Consider the following 20,578-nt stretch of genomic DNA (forward strand, 5'->3'; position numbering starts at 1 on the left):
AATGCCCCGCCCCTCTCCGCCCCGCCCCACCCCCTGCTGGTCCCACCCCTCTTCGTCCTGGCCTTACCCTTTGCTAGTACCGTACCTCGTCACCCCACCCCCGCTCCTTATTGGTCATGCCCCTCTTCGACCCTCCCTTACCGCTCCTTTCTGCTCCTCCCTTGCACCGCGGCAACTGGGAGCCTCTGCGCACTGACGTCACACGTCAGCGCCAGTGACGCGCAGGTCGCTCCCGCTTCCTCAGCACTAGCTTCTGGGTTTGGGGCGCTGGGGGAGTCCTTACTGAGTCCTTGTGGGTGCCCGCCTGGGTCCCCTGTGGCGGGCGGGAGGGTGCGGCAGGCAGGCAGCCTCCCAGTTCCACCTGCTGCGGTCGCGGGCGGCCCGTGAATTTGGAGAGGCGGTCACCCGGGCACTCCCCGTCGTTTCCAAGGGGTCCGAAGGCGGTGTGTTTTCGTCCGGGTAGAGTTGGTCTGCCGCGCGGGCGCTGCGCCTGGCCGGCCGGTCGAACCTAAGGTGTCCGCCCCTGACGGGTGTCAGTTGTGCGAGGCTCGGTGCCCCCTTCACTTGGACTGTGAGCTGCTGCTGCTGCGCTCCCGAGACTTGGTGTCTCTTGTAGGATTGCTATTCAGCACGCATGGCGCCTATGCCTTCTTAAGTCCTGTAGGAAACACGGTTGCTTCTAGACCGATGCTTAGGAGCCTCACCGTTATTCCTGCTAGTCTCGCGTCATTGAGGTGAGTTACGCCCGGGGGAAGCAGTGACACGCAGGAATCATACCAGGAACGAGACCTGTATGGGTCTGTTTCCATAGAGATTGCATGGATGCTCCCCTTAAGTGTTTGCATGCAGAACACCTACATTTCATTAAAATGTTAACTCTATGGACCTGTACGTGACTCAGAGCAATCCTTTGACATTATCATAAAATGGAATGCAGTTACGTTAATAGCACTCTGAGAAGATAAGCAGTCATTTAAACTGCTTTATGTATATTTTAATTAGAAAATAAATAGCAGCTAACTGGTTACCCTAAGGTCTGATAAATATTTTTCCATGATTCTGCACAATTTCCATATGTAAAGTCTTGAAAGTTCTACCACTTTAATAATTCATCGTAACTTGGAGGGGGTTCCGGGAGATTGAACCCAGGGATTTCGTTCAGGCAAGGCAGATGATCTGTATATACCCCAGCCTCTGTAACTTTAAGGCAAGTCTATTTTTCATTCTGTTGTGTAAGTTCTCCAAGAAGCAGGAATGTTTCTCATTGCCTACATAACTTGCATAGGAAATGCTTGTGAAGGCTTAAAAGTAGAGTCAATCTACACTTATAATGGCCTTTTATTATGATGCAGCAGTATTGTAGAGATGATGGAAAGGAGCCAAATCAGAGGAAAAGTAGCTCTTTGTTTCTAGTTTAGACAGATTTGTCTGTTGTTAGAGGATCTATCTCATTTTAAAGTCTGTTTGAGGTGGAACTCAAGTAGGTTTTGTGGAAAACCAGGTTTTTGCACAGAAAAAATTGGTGAGAAATTTGGTAAAGGTGTGGAACTTAACCACAGAAGTTCTTTTGAGGTCATGTTAATAATGCATTGACATTGTATTCCAAGTAGGTTTTACTCTTGTGCCTTCTGTTCTAAATCATGAACATGATGTGTTTCCACAAATAGAAAGCTTTTATTTACACAGTGTAGTTTCTGCCGAGTGTGGTGGCTTAGGTCTTTAATCCCAGCACTTGGGAGACAGAAGCAGATGGATCTCTGTTAGTTCAAGGCCAGCCTGGTCTACTTAGTGAGTTCCAGGCCAGCTGGGCCTAGAGGGAGACTGTCTCAAAAATACCAAACCAAACAAACAAAAAAAGTAGTTTCTACTGCAAACCCCTTAAGTGTTGTCTGAATATACTTGGAGAACAAAGCACATACCTTGAAAAAAGTCTAAAAGCAATTTTCATCTTTGCTTTCTACTTTTTTTCAGTAATGAAAAAATACAGATTTTCTTTTCTGTGAAGATACTTTGACCATTTACCACAATTCCAGGTGTATTTATTTATTTATTTATTTATTTTTGTCTTTTTGAAGCAGGGTCTCCCTGTAGCCCCAGCTGTCCTGGAACTGACTGTAGACCAGGCTGGCCTTGAACTCACAGAGATCTGCCTGCCTCTGCCTCCCAAGTGTTGGGACTACAGGTGTGCGCCACCATGCCCAGCTTATTTATTATTTTGGAAGAACCGTCTGTGTCAACACACAGTACCGAAATACTCCTTGGAATCTGTTATTTTTTTCCTAATGTTTCCCTTCAGGTTAACCTGTCCATTAGGTATCTGAAACAATGGATGCTTAGTGCAACCAGCATCTGTTCTTGATTGATGGAGAGGGAATTCTTCATCCATGTGCTCTCACAGTATTCATCTGTGGCACACAATATTTTATTATGTCAAACAATGCTCATTTGTAACTAAGTTCTTAGAAAAATGGAAAGGAAGATTCCCAGTTTGACTAGAGGTTTAGCTGGGTTCTTCTGGAGCATTACTGACACTGAAAAGAGGTTCAACATCAGGGTGGAAAGTTTGGAAATGGGGAATTGTTCAAGGAACTTTTTTCAGTGCTATGGATTGAACCCAGGGCCTAGCTCATGCCAGGCAATATCTCATTCCTATTCAAAGATTTAAGTAGGGCTGATGAGATGGCTCAGCATGGAGAGGTGCTTGCCACCAGACTGTATGACCCACATGGTGGAAGGAGAGATCCAACTCCCACAGGTTTTTTCTCATGTTCACATGCACACACCCCAACACACATACAAAATAAATAAATGTAATAACGTTTCTAAAAAATATTTAAGAGAACTGGCTTAGCCAGTGTTGTTCTTACTTGTATCAGCATACACAAAGTTAAAATGTTACTGTTTGAAATTTAGAAAGCACAAAGGATTGAAAAACTCACTCCTCAGTTCCTTTGGAGGTGATCAGTACTACCAGTTTATTCTGTGTCCTTACAGATGTATTACTTATTAGAAGTGCTTATATGTGTGTATGTGTATACATACATAAAGTGTAAAAGTTATACACGTGTATTTTTTTCTGCCACACAAGTAGTAATTTATTAGTTCCACCTTATCTACAGTTTGAGTTACCCATGGCCAACTGTGGTCTGAAAATTTTAAATGAGAAATTCCAGAAATTAACAATTCATGATTTAAAAAAATTTTATATGTATGAGTGTTATACCTGTAAATATGTAAGTGCATCCATGTCATACAGTATCCGAGGAGGACCGAAGAGGGCTTCAGATCCCTTGGATCTAGAGTTACAGATGATTGTTAGCCGCCATGTGGGTGCTGGGATTTGAACCCAGGTCATCTGCAAGAACAGCCGGTGGTCTTAACTGCTGAGCCTTCTCTCCAGCCCCAATTCATGATTTTGTAATTACAGGCCATTCTGAGTAGCATGATAAGATCTGAAGCTGTCCTGTTCTACCCTTCCTGGGACATGGATCATACAGTTGTACAGCATATCCACACTCCTTATGTACTACCTGTCTGACACTTTGTAGCCTTATTGTTTTTGAGGTTGACAGTCACATTGTAGCAGTGCATGCATGCAATCTTGATTTTCCTTAATGTCCCTAGAGTGCTGATACTGACAATTTGGATATGCCAAAGAACTTCCTTTAAGTAAAAAGCTAATGTTAGAGTGTAATAGTTTGAGAGTGATAATAACTTTTATTACAGAATATTATTCTATTTTATTGTTACTGATCTTTTATTATGTCTAAATTATCAATTCAATTTTATCCATATATATGTATAGGACAAAGCAGTACATATATGGTTTGTTACTATGTGTGATTTCAGATATTTATTGAGTGTCTGATCATTTTTAAAGACTTAATACTTAGAAATCAATCCAGTTAATACAAATGCTGCTGCTTTTTAAGATTTTTTTTCAAATTTATTTTTTCTATTTAAGGAAGTGTTTTGCCTGCATGTATGTGAATGTACTACCTGGATATAATGCCTGTGGAGGACAAAAGAAGGCATCAGATTCCCTGGAGCTAGAGTTATGGGTGGTTGTTAGCCACCTTCTGGGAACCAAACCTGAGTCTACTGGAAGAGCAGCCAGTGCTCTTAACCACTGAGTCATCTCTCTAACCCCAATAAGTTCTACTCCTTTGACTCTATTTCTATTTCAAATTTGCCCGTAGACTAAAAGTGCCACTAAACGCAGATGGTAACTTTGTACATGTATCATTTAAAACATATTTGAAAATATTTACAGGGTTAAATATAGAAACTGAATGGCTGTACATTTATATTGATATATATTCCCATATTGTTTTTCTTAGTATGTGTACCAATTAAGGCCATCACAGATTGTTTCCTTCTGTTCGCCTCCAAAACTGTACAATAACAAACTTTCAGAAGTTTGTCAAATTGTTGAGAAATGCTATTCTTGTACTTTAATATTATTATTAAGTATTCATAACATAAAACTTACTTCCTCTACTTTAAAATTGTGTTTCTTTTTAGCTTCATATTCTTTTTTCACATCCCTATTGGATTGGTTTTTTTTTTCCTTTATGAATATTTTAGAGTCACTTTAATTAAAAAAAGGACTGGCAATATGAGCGACACCTGGCTGCTGCTAATTATTGAGTTTGTGGTGGGAACTCAGCTGTTCTAAACTAGCTTTGTGCCAGTTGCTTCTTGTCCTTGTGTTTTCCAGCTTCCAGAATTGTTTCCTGTTACTTTCTTGCTTGTTCTGTCTCCCTTAAAAAAAAATGATTCCTTAAAAAATTTGTTTTATTATTTATTTATTTATTTTGCATGTTTGTGCACAAGCATATCACAAGATAGCTTTTGGGAGTTGTTTCTCTACTTCCACCATGTACATCTGGAAGACCAGACTCAGGTCAGCGAGCTTGGCAGCAGGAACCTTTTACCCACTGAGCCATCTCCCCAATCTTCTTCACTCTCTTTCTTAATTAGCTTTGGGGAAGAAGTAAAAGTAAATATGAAATGTCAGCTTAATATATTTAACTGTATACTGCAGTTTGCTTTTTACATCTTTGAAAGAATTTGGCTAAAGAAATTATCATGACTTTTTAATGAACAGGTGTTTTGTTTTGTTTCTAAATCTTTTTGAGACAGGGTCTCCCTGTAGCCCCAGCTGGCCTGGAACTCTTAAGTAGACCATGCTGGCCTCAAACTCACAGAGATCCTTGTGTCTCTGCTTCCCAGGTGCTGGGATTAAAGACATACCACCACGCCCAGCTTTGGACAGGCTTTTTTTTTTTTTTTTTTTTTTTTTTTTTTAATAGACATTCATACTCTTTGTAGCAAAATTGTAAACTGCTCAAGTTTCTGATTTTCTAATCTACTTTTTTTAATTTCTCTCAAAGTTGAAGACCATTAGAATTGGTCAGATCCTTGAGATTGAATCTGCTTAAATCTCTACTGTGGGGTTTTTTTTTTTTTTTTTGGTCTTTTTGAAACAGGGTCTCTCTATAGCCCCAGCTGTCCTGGAACCCACTATGTAGACCAGGCTGGCCTTGAACTCACAGAGATCTGCCTGCTTCTGCCTCCCGAGCGCTGGGCTAAATCTGTAGTGTTTTTAAATGAAGAAACTAAAGTCTGCTGAAATCAAGTTGGCTTTTGATTAGTTGGACTCATCTCTTAATTCTAAATTTGTTACTTAAAAAAAAAATTTTTAATGAGTGTTTTGCCTGCATGTATGTTAGTGTACCCATGTTGTACAATGTCCAAAGAGGCCAGAGGAGGGCATCAGATCCCCTGAAACTGGAGTTACAGACAGTTGTGAGCTACTATGTGGGTGCTGGGAACTGAACCAGGGTCTTCTATAAGAGCATCCAGTGCCTTTAACTGCTGAGCCATCCCTCTAGTCCCATGAATTTATTACTTTTTTATATAACTCTGTGGAAAGCTCAGATGTAAAGAAAGTTTGGTAACTCTGGCTGACCTGGAACTCACTTTGTAGACCAGGCTGGCCTCAGACTCACAGAGATCCACCTGTATCTGCCTCCAAGTACTGAAAGTGTCTGGTTTTATATTTTGTAACCACCTTGAGTTATATGTATTATAGTAATAACATTGATATAATTGTTAGAGACTTTAAGAATACTTATAGAGGGACTGGAGAGATGGCTCAGCACTTAAGAGCACTGGCTGTTCCTGTAGAGGATCCGGTTTCAGTTCTCAGCACTTACATAGTGACTAACAACTATCTATAACTCCAGTTCCAAGGGATCTGACACCTTCTTCTGGCCTCCATGGTCATTGTATGCACATGGTGCACTTACATACTTGCAAGCAAAATATTTCATACATATAAAGCACTCAAACACAGTAAATAAAAATTGACTTTTAAAAAAAGAATACTTGTAGAGTGAACCAAGTTGGTAATGTGATTTTCATTTGTTGTTAGAAGTACAGTCTTGGAAAAGGTGAATGTTTGTCAATGATTTAGTTCATATTAATGAAACATTCAGTTACATGTTATGATTTTGGATGTGAATAGTACATTTATCTTTTAGTTCATTTGGTTTGAACTTTTTTCTAGGTTAGTGATTCAGTTGAAAAGTCTCACAACTATGAAGTAGGTAGCTCATGTTTTCCCTCTAATGTTCATTGGCTGCTGAAAAGGAGAGCTTGTCATTTGTTCTGAAACTCAGAAGCCTGAATCATTTATTGTTTAGAAAGCCGTTATTTGTTCTGTGTTAGTCATTAATGATGGCTGTTAGAATCATCTTTCTTCAGCTTTACTGAATTAGAACCGTGGTGCTCAGAAATGTGGTTGGCAGTAGACTGAACTACTAGGGACTCGAATAGCTTGTGTCTTGTTAGTATAGTCCCTAGAACTGACAACTAAATTTTAAGGAAGATCCAAATTGACAAATTTTGTGTTTCCACTTTTGGCAAAAAGTCACAAGATAATGATGGTTCTGAAATAATCTCTTTACATGGCTATTTAATGTAATTATTCAGTCTTCTGAGTTTATCTTGATTTGTTTTCTAAGTAACAGTAATAATAGGACATTGAGCTTTCATGATCTGGAGGTACCATTAAATTTCCAGTTGATGCAACTTGGATTATGTTTGTAATGACTTTTCCTCTTAAACTCAGGATGATGCTCTAGTTTTATGATATTTCATTTCTTGTTTCTCTTAAAGTTGTTAGTAAAAAGCATTCTCCTTCCCCATAGAAATTGAAATGGAATATGATTATAGTGTTCTCTAAGGAAGGTTGTTTGTCATAGAATTCTATAAGCTGTAATTATCCTATCAATTTTATTACAGGTTTTTGTTTTTCAGGATTAAAATATGACTTTTGTCCTTTAAGGAAATTGAATTTTTTTGAAGCAAAATTAAATTAAACATATTTAGTATTAATGGATGAAATGAGAACATAGGTTTATTAATTTACAATGAGAAATATGGTGAACTGTGACTGAAATTTTAAAAGTTCCTTGGCATGCTCATTTCCTCTAGAAGGAAATCATATGTTGAAAACCTGCTTACAGTGAATGGAAACAGAAGAGCAAGTTGGGTGAATTAAATATTTGTTAGTTTCAGATTAAAATAGTGAACTTAGCCAAGCATGGTGGACCACACTTTTGATCCCAGTGCTTGGAAGGCAGAGGCAGATGGCAGTTCTCTTGAGTTCAAAGCCAGCCTGGTCTACAGAGTAAGTTCCAGGCTAGCTGGGGCTACATGGTGAGACCTTGTCTTTAAAAAAAAAAAAAAGTGAATTATTGTATATCAGAATACAAATAATCTTGCCAATGGACTGTACTGATGATTGCTTTTATGACTTTCTCACATTTACACAATTTCACTGCCTAATATATTTTATTTTGACTTCTCTGAAATTACTGTTGCTAAAGTTTCTAATGGCATTGATTATCTTGGTTTGATAAGGTTCTAAGTATGATACCAAAACCAGTTCGTAGTAACCTGAGCTTGGTGGTATATACTGTAATCCCAGCATTTAGGATGCTAGGAAAGCACAAGAGTTTGAGGCCAGCCTAGATGCTATTAGCCTGACCCTGTCTCAAAAATGAAGTTTTTTCTTATGACAGATAAAGGCACCATTAAATAATAAGAATTCACATAGATAAAAAGACTCTGGAGGCTGGAGAGATGGCTCAGTGGATAAGAACACTGTTCTTGCAGAAGACCCGGGTTTGAATCCCAGCACCCACATGGCAGCTAACAACTGTCCGTAACTCCAGTTCTAGGGGATCTGACAGCCTCTTCTGTCCTCTGCCGGCATTGCATGACATGGGTGCACTTACCTACATGCAGGCAATACACTCATACACATAAAATAAAAATAATAAATCAAATATTAAAAAAAGACTGCAAGTAGAAATAGACAAAGAAGAGAAAATACAAGTGTTCAATAAATGTGGAAGAAGGGTTTCAGATTCACCAGTAGCAAAAGAATTAAAATAAAAATACTGTCTCCTCAAACATCAGAACCAAGAACAAGTGGTGACGTGGTGATCACCGTGTTTCCGGCTCTGTTGTTAGTATATTGCTTAAATTAATCCTCACAATGCTTAATGAGTAAATGAGTAAACTGAGACACAAAGAGAAGTGAACAGCATAAGGTCACATGGCATTAAGTGATAAAGCCAGGGTTTAAACTCTGAGGTTTCAATGTTCTTTCTTTCTTTGTTTTTGTTTTTGGTCTTTTTGAGACAGGGTCTCACTGTAGCCCCAGCTGTCCTGGAATTCACTATATAGACCAGGCTGGCCTTGAACTCAGAGAGATCCGCCTGTCTCTGTTTCCCAAGTGCTGGGATTAAAGGAGTGCACTGCCATGCCTGGCCCTCAATGCTCTTTTTAAAGTTAAAAAAAATTTTTTTTTAATGCGTATGGGTGTTTTGCCTGCATGTATGTAAGTGCACCATAGAGGTTAGAAGGGCGGATGGGATCCCTTGGAGCTGGAGTTACAGATGGTTGGTAGCTAGCTGCCATGTGGGTGCTGGGAACTTACTGCAAATGCAACCAGTGCTCTTGACTGCTGAACCATCTCTCCAGCCCCTCAATGTTCTTTTTAAAACTTTTTATTTATTATAATTGTGTATATATGTGTTACATATGTTAGTGTGGGCATGTGTACCATGGAACATGAGTGGAAGTCAGAGGAAAGCTTTGGAATCGGTTCCCTCCTTCCACCTTCATGTCTGTTCTGAGGATCAAACTCAAATCTGGCTTGTTTGGCAAGTGCCTTTAACCCACTGAGCTATCTCTCCAGCCCATAAGTACCCTTTAGCTACTGCCCTTTGTTGCCTCTCTGGCATTTTAATAGAGAATAGCCAGTGGTAAGAGCACCAGAGAGTCAGCCTTTTATATGCTATTGGTTAGAATATAAATTGACGAGCATTTCTGTAAGACATTTAAATATATGGGTTTGTAAGCTTTAACATGTACATAGCCTTTGAATCAGACTTTATCCTAAGGAAATCCTTACAATAAATAACATTAAAATATAAGTTCAGAGGAGCTGGAGAGAGAACTTAGCAATTAAGTTCTTGCAGAGAATATACACTACTCTTGCAGAGTACCTGGGCTCAGTTCCTAGCCCCCACATCAGGCAGCTCACAACTGCCTGAAACTCCAGTTCCAGGGGATCTGAGGTTCCTTTTCTAGATTTACAAACATCTGTATGCACAAGGTTCACATATATACAAGAAGGCACACACATGCATATCATTGAAAAATTGTGTGTGTGTGTGTACAGAAATTTAACCTGCAGTAGTTTGTTTTTTTTTTTTAAATAAACTTTTTTTTGGTCTTTTTGAACTTTGAGAAATAATGTCTTATTAAGCTTGTGTTTCTTATTAAAGTAATAAAATAAATCTAATTAGCTTGTGTAGGAACAAATTTGCCTTTCTGCATTTAACAAGTATGTTGAGTATGTGGTGTTTCAAAGCGTTCTAATAAAACTGAAACATCTGGGTTTTTTTTTCTTTTTAGCTGTAAATAGGTTGCATGTGTGAAGGTGAGATAACGTTAATGTTCAATAAAGATGTTAAATATCTTTTCGTTAAAGGTAGCACATCAGCAAGGAATTTGAATTTGAAATAAGCATCATAATTGCTATAGGAGACTTGCTTTAGCTCTTTTAACTCTGTTTTTTTATTTTTGTTCTTAAACTCTTTTTATGTTTAGCATTTCTATAAAAATGCCTTAGAAAAAGAACCATGGAGAAGTATGTTAGACTACAAAAGATTGGAGAAGGCTCTTTTGGAAAAGCTGTTCTTGTTAAATCTGCAGAGGATGGCAGACAGTATGTTATCAAGGAAATTAACATCTCAAGAGTAAGTATGTTTTTAGTCGGTTGTTCAAGGACTAATTTGGTTACAGTAGGACTCTTTGTTAGAGACTTAAAAAATAGGGAAATACATAACCTGATATGAAAGACTGCCATAATCCCACAGAGAATCACCACCAAAGTCTGTGTCTTATCAAATCTTTCCTCATATGCTCCTGTGCTCTAAAGGAAAATACACCTGCTCTTCTGTAACTTAATCAAATTGAGCATCTTATAATGTTTTTACCCATAGGTTCAGTTCATTCTTTTTAACTTATTGCTATGTTTTGATTCTACTCTATTAGTACCGTGTTTTGTTTTGATGGACTTTTAATTTTCTTATTAGTGGCTTAATGTACCATTTTCCTTTTTCTTCCCATTTAAGATGTCCAATAAAGAAAGGGAAGAATCAAGAAGAGAAGTCGCTGTGTTGGCAAACATGAAGCATCCGAATATTGTCCAATATAGAGAGTCATTCGAAGGTCAGATATATTTTGCAAGAGTTCAAAATAAACCTTAAGCCTCTATTTAGGACTTTTGGATATTTTCCTTGTGAGGAATTAAGATGTGAGTGTATTCTCAGAAAAAAAAAGTTATTTTTGCTTCAATATGTGTGCATTTAAGTATCGGTTTGGTTCTAGGATAGTAGTGACAGCACACTCTCCCCTTGTGGTTTAATGCTGACTTGTTATTAGTGATAGCTTAAAAAGGGGCAGTGTAGTACAAGAATTTAGATAGGGCAAGACAGTAATTAACGTGTTTTAAACTTAAACTCTGTTTAAATTTTGGCACCACTACCACTGAGAAAATGTTCTGATTTATTTTTTAATAACTTTTCATTTATTCTTTGGCAATTTCATTTATATAGCTAATGAATTTTAATGATATTCCCACACGTACCCATCCCCATCTTACCTTCCACTCCATTGGAGCCTTTCTTCCTACATGAACCCCACCTACTTTCTTGTGTTTTTTGTTTGCTTCTTTTAAATAACTCACGGAGTTTAATTAGGGTTGCTTGCATGTGCATGGTTGTTTGGGTTTTTCCTGGATCATGGACAACTTGCCAGTGACTATACCACTGAAGAAAAATGACTCCCTCCCCCATAGCAGCCATTAACTGTCAGTAGCCCCTGAGCTAGCAGTGCAGGTTCTGTGTCCCTCCCTGCTCCATGTTGGGATGTTGATGGGTTCCATTGTGTGTGGTTCTTGTGCAGGCAGCCTTAGCTGATGTGAGTTCGTGAGTAAGATGGCCATGTGACATCCACAGACAGCATTTCACAGAACTCCTCATTCTCCTGCTTCTTACATTCTTCCTGTCCCCTCTTCCAGAGTGTTCCCTGAGCCTTCATGTTCTCTCTTTAGAAAGTACTCTTTGGATTATTGTACTCCTCTATACCTCATTATTATAACACTGGTGGTATAGTGATTGTTTTCAAAGTTCTTAAAATAGAATAACTATAATGCTGTTGTGGGAGTATATATTATTATATTTGCTAATGCAGAAAATAAAGTAAGGCACAGTATCTCTAAGACAGTCAAGGAGATTATTGAATACCTATACAAATATTCCCATTAATACAATAAATCCTTATAAATCCCAAAACAGAAAAATAGTCTAGATGAAAAGTAGAATATGGTTGAGGGCTGGTATAATGGCTGAGGTCAGCAGATAAAGGCCCTTGCTGACAAGCCTGATAACTTGAACCTGATTCCAGGACCTACCAACATGGAAGGAGATTTGTGCAAATTATCCTCTGACCTTTATGTGGGTGCTCTGGCATGTGCATGTGTGCATATGCACACAAAATAAATAATAAAAAATATATTTTAAGTAAACTTTAAAAGAAAAAGTAAAAGATGATTGAAATGCCTATTTCAGGGTCATGTTGCAGTTTGATTCTGAATTAGAGCTGAAGTAACTTTGCTCTTAGGGAACAAATATCTACTAGAGCAGAGCATACAAACTTAACAAATGGGGGTCATCATCACATTATGTACTTAATTTTTTTTTATGGTGGTAGTAAAATATTTGTATGGTTTTGAGACAGTCTCATTGTGTAGCCTAGGCTGGCTTTAAATTTGCTGGCCTTTACCTCCCATTCCACTCACTCCAACCTCCTGAGCACTGGAATTGCAAGCATGTGCCACCACACCTAGCTAAAGCTTCTATCTTATGTCAGAGAATACAGTGGTAACCAACACTTAGTGCTCAGGACATTGAATTTCTTTTATCTTTTCTCTAGCATCTGTCTTTGAGTTTCTTCTCTTTCACCACAACTTTAAAATTTCATAATGTAAATGTACATTGACAAATTTTTCAGCATGCATTTTGTATGTATATTTACTGCTTCACATAGAAATATCTGAATTATTAAAAAAAGGAAAGCTCATTTTTAAAATATGACTTTAACTGTTACTTCATTTTTTTATTATTATTTTCATTTTATGTATATGAGTGTATTGCCTGCATGTATGTAAGTGTACCTGTGTCGTAAAATGCCACGGAGGTCAGAAGAGAGCTTTGGATTTCCCTGGAACTGGAGTTAAGGATGGTTTGTAGCCACCATGTGGGTGCTGGGAATCGAACCCGGGTCCTCTGCAAGAGCAGCCAGTGCTCTTAATCGATGAGCCATCTCTCTAGCCCCCTTATGAGCATTTTTTAAAGATGAAGTAACAGGGGCTGGAGAGATGGTGGTTAAGGGCACTGACTGCTCTTGCAGAGGACTAGGGTTCAGGTCCCAGCACCCACATGGCAACTAACAACTGTCCATAACTCCAGTTCCAGGGGATCCAACACCACCCTCTGACCTTTGTGGGCATTGCATTACACAGGTGCACTTAAATACATTCAGGCAATACACTCATACACATAAAATAAAAAGCAATTTTTTTTAAATGCTCATAATAAACATTCGAAAAGACATGCATGGCTACAAGTTCTCAGCTCCTCTGATTCCACCTTCCTTCCTCCCTGGAAATGATCACTGTTTTGTTTTGTTTTTTTTTCCTTCAGTTGTTTGTTTGTTTGTTGTTTTGTGGAGATTTGTTTTGTTTTGTTTTTAAGACACTGTTAGATTTAGAAGAGCAGAAAAAGAATAAAGTTTAGGGATAAATGACCAGAGCCAGATCTTCAGCTGACTGAACTGCATTTATTCAGGGAGGCAGCAACAGCCTTCCCATGGAATGAAAGTTGTATCCAGGGCAGAGGGAATTGTTCTGATTATATAGGGTTGGGAAATAGAGTATACATAACTGAGGAGTCTGAGCCAAGGTGTCCTTGGGAAACACATGGTCCCCTCTTTCCTGGAGCCGTTTGCTTGAGTAAAACGAAGCTGTTTCAGCTCGGATGTAGCTAGCCCATGGCAATGGAGCAAGGACAGCAGAAAGACATCCTGGCAAGAGAAATGAGTTGTCTGGCTTTTCTGCAGCTGTAGCCTCCATCAGGCCCAAGATAGGGATGTGGCTAACTCGTAACAGTAGGGCTGGGGCAAGACATCTGTCTCAGGAAACTTCTGACTTCTATCAGACAGGGTCTCCCTATAGCCACAGCTGGCTTAGAACTCACTATGTAGACCAGACTGGCTGAGATCTGCCTTTCTCTGCCTCCCCAGGGCTGGGATTAAAGTAATGTACCACTATGCCTGTCTCAGAATTAGCACTGTCAGCAATCCATTGCTGTGTTTTTCCTGACTGCTCTTGCACCACAATCAATGCTGAAGACTTCTATGACCTCAATAGGTGTGAGAGTTTTTATAGTATCAAGCAAGCAGTTCTACAGTGGATACCAGTTAGAAACCCTCCAATCCAATTCACATCAGACACTGTAGACCTGGAGGTATTGTCAGATTGTACAGATTGAGGTCAGTCCCAAAGTCACTCTCTATTTCAGACACCAAGCAAGTCCAGTCCTACAAACTTCTGCCAAACAGGTAACAAATGAACATTCCCATGACCTCCTTTGCAGATTCTATTAATTGGCTACAGCATTTCACAGAACTCCAGGAAATGCTATACTTACATTTATAATTTTTTTTTTTTGATGTTTTTGAGACATGGTCTCCCTGTAGCCCCAGCTGGCCTGGAACTTACTATGTAGACCAGGCTGGCCTCGAACTCACAGAGATCCACCTGCCTCGGCCTCCCAAGTGCTAGGACTACAGGTGTGTGCCACCACACCTGGCCTAATAATTAACAATACATAGATAGATAGATAGATAGATAGATAGATAGATAGATAGACGGACGTGTATCCTTTTTAATTAACACATACACCCCAAACTGCTGGAAAATGGAAGTTAAAGCATCTGACTTTTTTGGCTTGAGAATTGAGGCTAGTGAAGGGCAGAGTGCTAGAATTGGCCATTAGCCCACAAGAATTAGGTTTATATCTCATAACTCCATTACTGTTTTTCTGTTAAACTTATAGTTATTCTCTAATATATTAACTGCTTTGTTGCTTGGCTTACAGTTTTGGTTTTGGGTTTTGGTTGTTTTTTTTTTTTTTCTTTAAGTTCAAGGGGCCTCTGAGATGGTAGTTGTTTTTGTCTTTTAGACGTCTTTGTGTATGAACCTATTGGTGCTAAGTGTATTTTTGTGTCTGTATCTTATGCAAAGTACCTGACAAACAAGTGGCAATAAGGTATTAGAAGGAATACAAAACAGATTGTTACTTCCCTTACAGAGAAAATAGTTTTCTGTTAATCTCATATTTTAAATATTTTATTATTTTTATTTAATGTGTATGAGTATATTGCCTGCATGTGTGTCAGTGCACCTGTGTAGTGCAGTGCCTTCAGAGGCCAGAAGAGGGCGTAGAGTCCCCTGGAACTTCAGTTACAGATGGTTGTTAGCTGCCATATGGGTGCTGGGAATCAAACCCAGTCCTCTGTAAGAGCAGTTGTGCTCTTAACTGCTGAACCATCTCTCCAGCCCCCAATCTCATAATTTAAACAAGTATTGAGTAGGTGTGGTGTTACACACCTGCGATACTAGCACTAGGGAGGTGGAAGCAGGAGAATCATGAGTTTAAGGCCAGCCTGGGCTACTTACATAGAAACCCTGGCAAGCAATGATAGAGAGAGAGAGAGAATTCTCCTGTAAGTAATAGGTATCTGAGTAGCAAAAAACATAATAGTTCATTTACTAAAGCGGTAATATTTTACTTCTAGAATTTCCTTGGGTTGTATGTAAACTTTCCTCTCTCTCTCTCTCTCTCTCTCTCTCTCTCTCACACACACACACACACACACACACACACACACACACACACATACACATTCTCTCTCTCTCTCCCTACCCCCCACCATGCTCCAGTGCTGGGGATCAACCCAGGGCTTTGTACATTCTAAGCTTCTAAGCAACCACATTACCACTGAGCTACATTCCCAGCTTTACCACAGGATCTTGCTGTGTAACCCAGATTAGCCTTGAATGTGCAGTACTCCTGCCTCAGCCTCTTGGCATGCACCACATTTGGCTTTCAAAGCATAGAAAGTTTGTCTTCTATGCCTATCAAAGGACTGCCTTTCCTTTCTTAGAATTAACTACTATCTTATGTTTCCTCTCAGAAATGATCTAAATATTAATAGGTGTATAGCAATGATAACACACTATGTCTTTTTTTGTGTGTCTTATGCCATATAGGCAATAGCATCCTGTATATTTTTTCATTGTTTTATTTATAGATTTTGTGTGTGTGTGTATATTTCATACAGAACATCCCAAACAATCTTATTCATCCGAAATGGCACTTCCCACAGCCTACCCCCTGCCCCCATTGGGGCCTATATGCTCTGTCATCACTGTTGCTGTCCACTGTGTTATCAGTGATCCAGCTGTTACCCAGTGCTTGTCCATCCACTGAATCTAGTCAGCCTATCTAGAGATGTCTTGTTTTAGGAAGATCAGCTGCTCCTCATCTAGCAGTAATTACTTGTCAATATTCTTTTAGATAAGATTGGGGTCTGCTGTTCATTTTCCCATTTCTATGCTGGGTTACTGTCTGGGAGTCTCTTGGGCCATCCTGGCCAATAACTCAAAGGAAGGTATCTCCTGTCTGGCATTGTTTCTTGTTATGTAGCCTTTAGCTATACACATGGACTCTTAAAGAATTATACTGATCACTTTAATCTTTGGTTATACTTTCCTTTTGGGTGTTTAAGACCCAATCTAGTTGGTCCAGATTAACCAATTTAGTTATTTTTATTCTTAAGGTTGTAAAGGTAGAACTAACGTTCTTGGATGTTTTAACAGCCATACTTTGAGGCCTATACTAATCTGGTCAGAGGGACTTAGAGGACAGTTTTTGCTCCTTGTCCTCCAAGGTCAACTAAGTTCCAGGGGACTATGGAGCATCTCTCAAAATGTCCTGTAACTGGTGAGTCACCTGTGCTCTTGATCAAGGAGGTTGTGGAACTCCCACCAAATGGACTTGAACCTATGTCCAGTCTACAAAGAGGAGGGTCAACACAGAGGAAACATTTCCATGCTTCCAAGTGAAGCCAGCCACAGTCGAGCAGGACCTTTGACTTATCTTCACATAGATGGAACTAGTAAAAGAAAGGAGCCAGGGGCTTCTCCCAAGCCCATGTGACCTCTGAGGAATGCATCCTGTATATTTTATAAATAACAAATTGTACAGTTTTCAGGGGTTTTGTTTTGTGTGTTTTTTCATTTTGTCATTTCATCTATATTTGGACAGTCTTTCAGTGTTAGGCACATAGATCCTTAATTAGCTTAATCCATGCACATTCCTAGTCCTGATGGTGCATTATAGGCAGTGTCCTGGAAGACCATATGATAATAAGACTACCCTAAATGAGCAATGAGATTGCTCAGGGGTCAGTAAATGTACAGGTGATAGTGGCCACTCTTCGTGCATGGAAAGAAGTTGGTATTAGAAAGAATGTCTATTTTCTAGTCCTTTCTGTCCTTGGAAAGAGACACAGAAGCCCCTTTCTCTAAGCATAAAGACACAGAAGATGTAAACGTGATTAGGAAGATACAACGTGATTAGGGCAGTGCCCATCTTCATGTTTATTTGCAAATTGTATACAGGTTTGTTTGGTTTTTGAGTTTTTTTTAGGTCTTTTTTTTTTGAGACAGGGTCTCCCTGTAGCCCCAGCTGGCCTGGAATTCACTATATAGACCACACTGACCTTGAACTCACAGAGATCTGCCTATCTCTGCCTCCTGAGTGCTGGGATTAAAGGCATGCACGACTTCGCTGGTCTTGTGTTTTTTTTTGTTTTGCTTGTTTTTTAAGAGAATAAAAGAAAGCTCTAAGAGGGTAGACGCGGTGTCCTATTCACATGACTCTCAGAGTCCATCACAGCACTTACTGTATGTTTGTGTTTAATAAGTCATTCATTCAAGTCAATTACCCAAAATGGAAAATTAACGGTCATTTGGAATTTCAGATTTGGAATCTGACAAATGGTTGGAAAAACATGAGTTCATATACAACATTTAAGGAAATGTGCCAATTGAACAAATCAAGTATATTGGTCTATATTTTATTTGTATTGTAGAAGTATTAAGGTCAATATGAACATCATTCTCCAATCGAATGATGTATTCTTGGTAGAAAAATCATTGGTACCTAAAACTTTGTACAGTCTATGTAAACAGGATACCTTGATTTTGTACTCTAATTCTTTTGTGTAATGTTCTGTTGTTTAGCTGCTGCTTTTTAGGAAACTTTTAAGCACTAATTTATGCTTTTTATGTGACATTTTAAGATTAATATTATATTTATATTTTGTAGAAAATGGCTCTCTCTACATAGTGATGGATTACTGTGAAGGAGGAGATCTGTTTAAAAGAATAAATGCTCAGAAAGGCATTTTATTTCAAGAAGATCAGGTGGGTTGGCATATAGGAGCTTGATTCTTACCCCATTACCAAGAAGTAATTCAAAGTTTGATTTTGTGTGTGTTCACTTCTTTTTTTGAGACAGTGTCTCATGTAGCCCAGGCTAGCTCAAACTATGTAGCCGTAGCTGGCCTGGAACTGCTGAGACTATAGACATGTGCCACCACCCAGCTGTGTGAATTCATTCTTATCTACATGTACTAATTGTAATCACTAGGGCAGTTTAACATTATATCCAATATATTGTCACATTTCTAATTAGTGACCATCCTTGTTTAGTTCCCTGTTTCATCTCCATTCTGTAGCATATGGTTATATGTGTGATATAAGGAACACCCTATGTGTGTATGTAACCTAATTAGTCTTTATAACTGGTTAATTTTCTTTGTCCTGTCTGTCTTACTGCTGTCAAGTCACAGCTTCCAGAACCATAGCCTCGCTAGAGAACTCTAGCTCTGGAAGCTTTGCATTGGTAACTGCACCAAATCTAATTTGTCTGACTACAAGAATCTCTAAAATATGGTTCTACCTTCCCTAAGCAGCCTTATTTGTTTTATTACTTCCTAAATCTGTACCCATTGTCATTTATTTTAGTAGATATTGAGAATGTATTTCGGTTAGACATTGAACCATGTGTTTGTACGTCTCTTTCCTGTGTTTTTACTCTGATTATTTGTTTTTGTAATGTATCCCCCCTAACTCTTTTATTAATATTCTACTTTTGCTATTTAAAATCCAGCCCCAGTCTCAGTTTATTTAAAAATTTCATGACTGATTTCTTTGGTTCTTTACTTCTCTAAATTCCTGCTGCACTTTTCATTGTCATCCATTTTTTATTTTAATTGGAATGGAGCATTGTGCTAGGAGTGTTATTATTATTATTTTTTTTAATCTTATGGCCTTAGGAATTAATATACTTTTTCCTGTTTAATAGATAAAGATCTACGAGAGGCTAAGTAACTTACCCCAGATACATAGTGGGTGTTTGAACCTGTTTCTGTTTAATAGCAAAATTTATACATTTTTCTTTTTTCAAAGTAAAAGTGTAAAAACACTCTAATGTGTTCGTAAGTGGAAAGTCCTCTTACCCTACTGTTCTTTCCCTGAGATTGCCACTTAGTTTGGTGTTTTTACCGCTTTTCAGCTCTGTTTCATCATCTCCAGACTGAGCTGGCTCTTATGTATAGTTCTTCAAGACTTAGAACATTACCTCTCTGGAATTATTGGATTACTTGCCCATTTCTCTCTCTGTTTTTTTTTTTTTCATGTGTATGAATATATTGCCTGCATGTATGTAAGTGCACTGGTGTCATGCAGTTCCTGCAGAGGTCAGAGAAGGGCATCAGATTGCCTAGAATTGGAGTTATGGGTGGTTGTTAACTGCCATGTGGATGCTGGGAATTGAACTTAGGTCCTCTGCATGAGCAGCCAGTGCTCTTAACTGCTGAGCCATCTTTCCAGCCCCCAAATCTTTTTTTTTTTTTTTTGACAGGGTCACCCATAGCCCCAGCCCACCTGGACCTCACTATGTAGACCAGGCTGGCCTTGATCTCACAGAGATTCACCTGCCTCTGCCTCCCAAGGACTGGGATTAAAGGAGTGTGCCACCATACAAGCTCTCTCTGTAGTGATTAGGAAATGATGGTCTGTGACTCAAATCCAGCCCACTGTCTTTATAAAGTTTTATGAGAACACAGCTATATCATTTATGATTGCTTTTGTACTACAGTGGGGAGTTCAGAGAGAACAAGTGGCCTATAAAACCTAACCCATTTACTGTTTTATCCTTTACAGAATAAATTTGCTGAACCCTAATTTAGGAGCTATTCCATTAACAAACAGTTAGCAGCCGATTTCTATACATATCTGTGTATTGTTGAATATATTTTTGTCAAATTAAAGCGAAGTACAAGTGTGGGACATACGGTAGTGGAAGAGCCCTACGTTGAAGTGAGTTGGGGTGACTGCCATTCTCGTTCCATTCTGCTGCTGGTTACCACAGCAGTTGAACTCACCTGAGCCTTTTCATCTTTTTATACTTATACCTATCTCTATAATTAGATGATGCATTTTATTACAAGTATTTGTGAGTCTCTACTACCATATGAACAACTGAAGTCAATTTTTACTTAAAATGCCTTAGGTAACTTTGGAAAGCCATTTAATATTTTACACTTTTCTCAGTAAAGATCTACAAAACTGAAATGAAGGGGTTTCTTAATTTTAATATTTTTTATTGTTTTTGTCAATATGGCCTCACTGTGTGGCTGACCTGGAACTCATGACTCATGATCCTTCTGCCTCCACCTCCCAAATGAGGGGGGATTTTTTTTTTAAAAGGAAATTATTTTAAATGTATTATTTGTT

At 38.8% G+C, this 20,578-nt stretch overlaps 1 protein-coding gene across 4 annotated transcripts in view; it reads left to right on the top strand.

The window, feature by feature from the left end:
- The first annotated feature begins 215 nt into the window (after window positions 1–215).
- The window catches only part of Nek1 (NIMA related kinase 1), a 182,039-nt gene continuing 161,676 nt past the window's right edge, over window positions 216–20,578 (top strand). For all 4 annotated transcript variants that reach the window (XM_008824939.3, XM_029559550.1, XM_029559551.1 and 1 more), the window contains exons 1-4: window positions 216–734; window positions 10,195–10,343; window positions 10,722–10,818; window positions 18,105–18,202. In XM_008824939.3, the coding sequence (XP_008823161.1) occupies window positions 10,227–10,343; window positions 10,722–10,818; window positions 18,105–18,202 (312 nt within the window). In that variant the 5' untranslated portion in view covers window positions 216–734; window positions 10,195–10,226. The remainder of the gene's footprint in view (window positions 735–10,194; window positions 10,344–10,721; window positions 10,819–18,104; window positions 18,203–20,578) is intronic.

The sequence above is a fragment of the Nannospalax galili genome, unplaced genomic scaffold (assembly GCF_000622305.1).
Source record: "Nannospalax galili isolate Female #2095 unplaced genomic scaffold, S.galili_v1.0 scaffold109, whole genome shotgun sequence".
NCBI lineage: Eukaryota > Metazoa > Chordata > Mammalia > Rodentia > Spalacidae > Nannospalax > Nannospalax galili.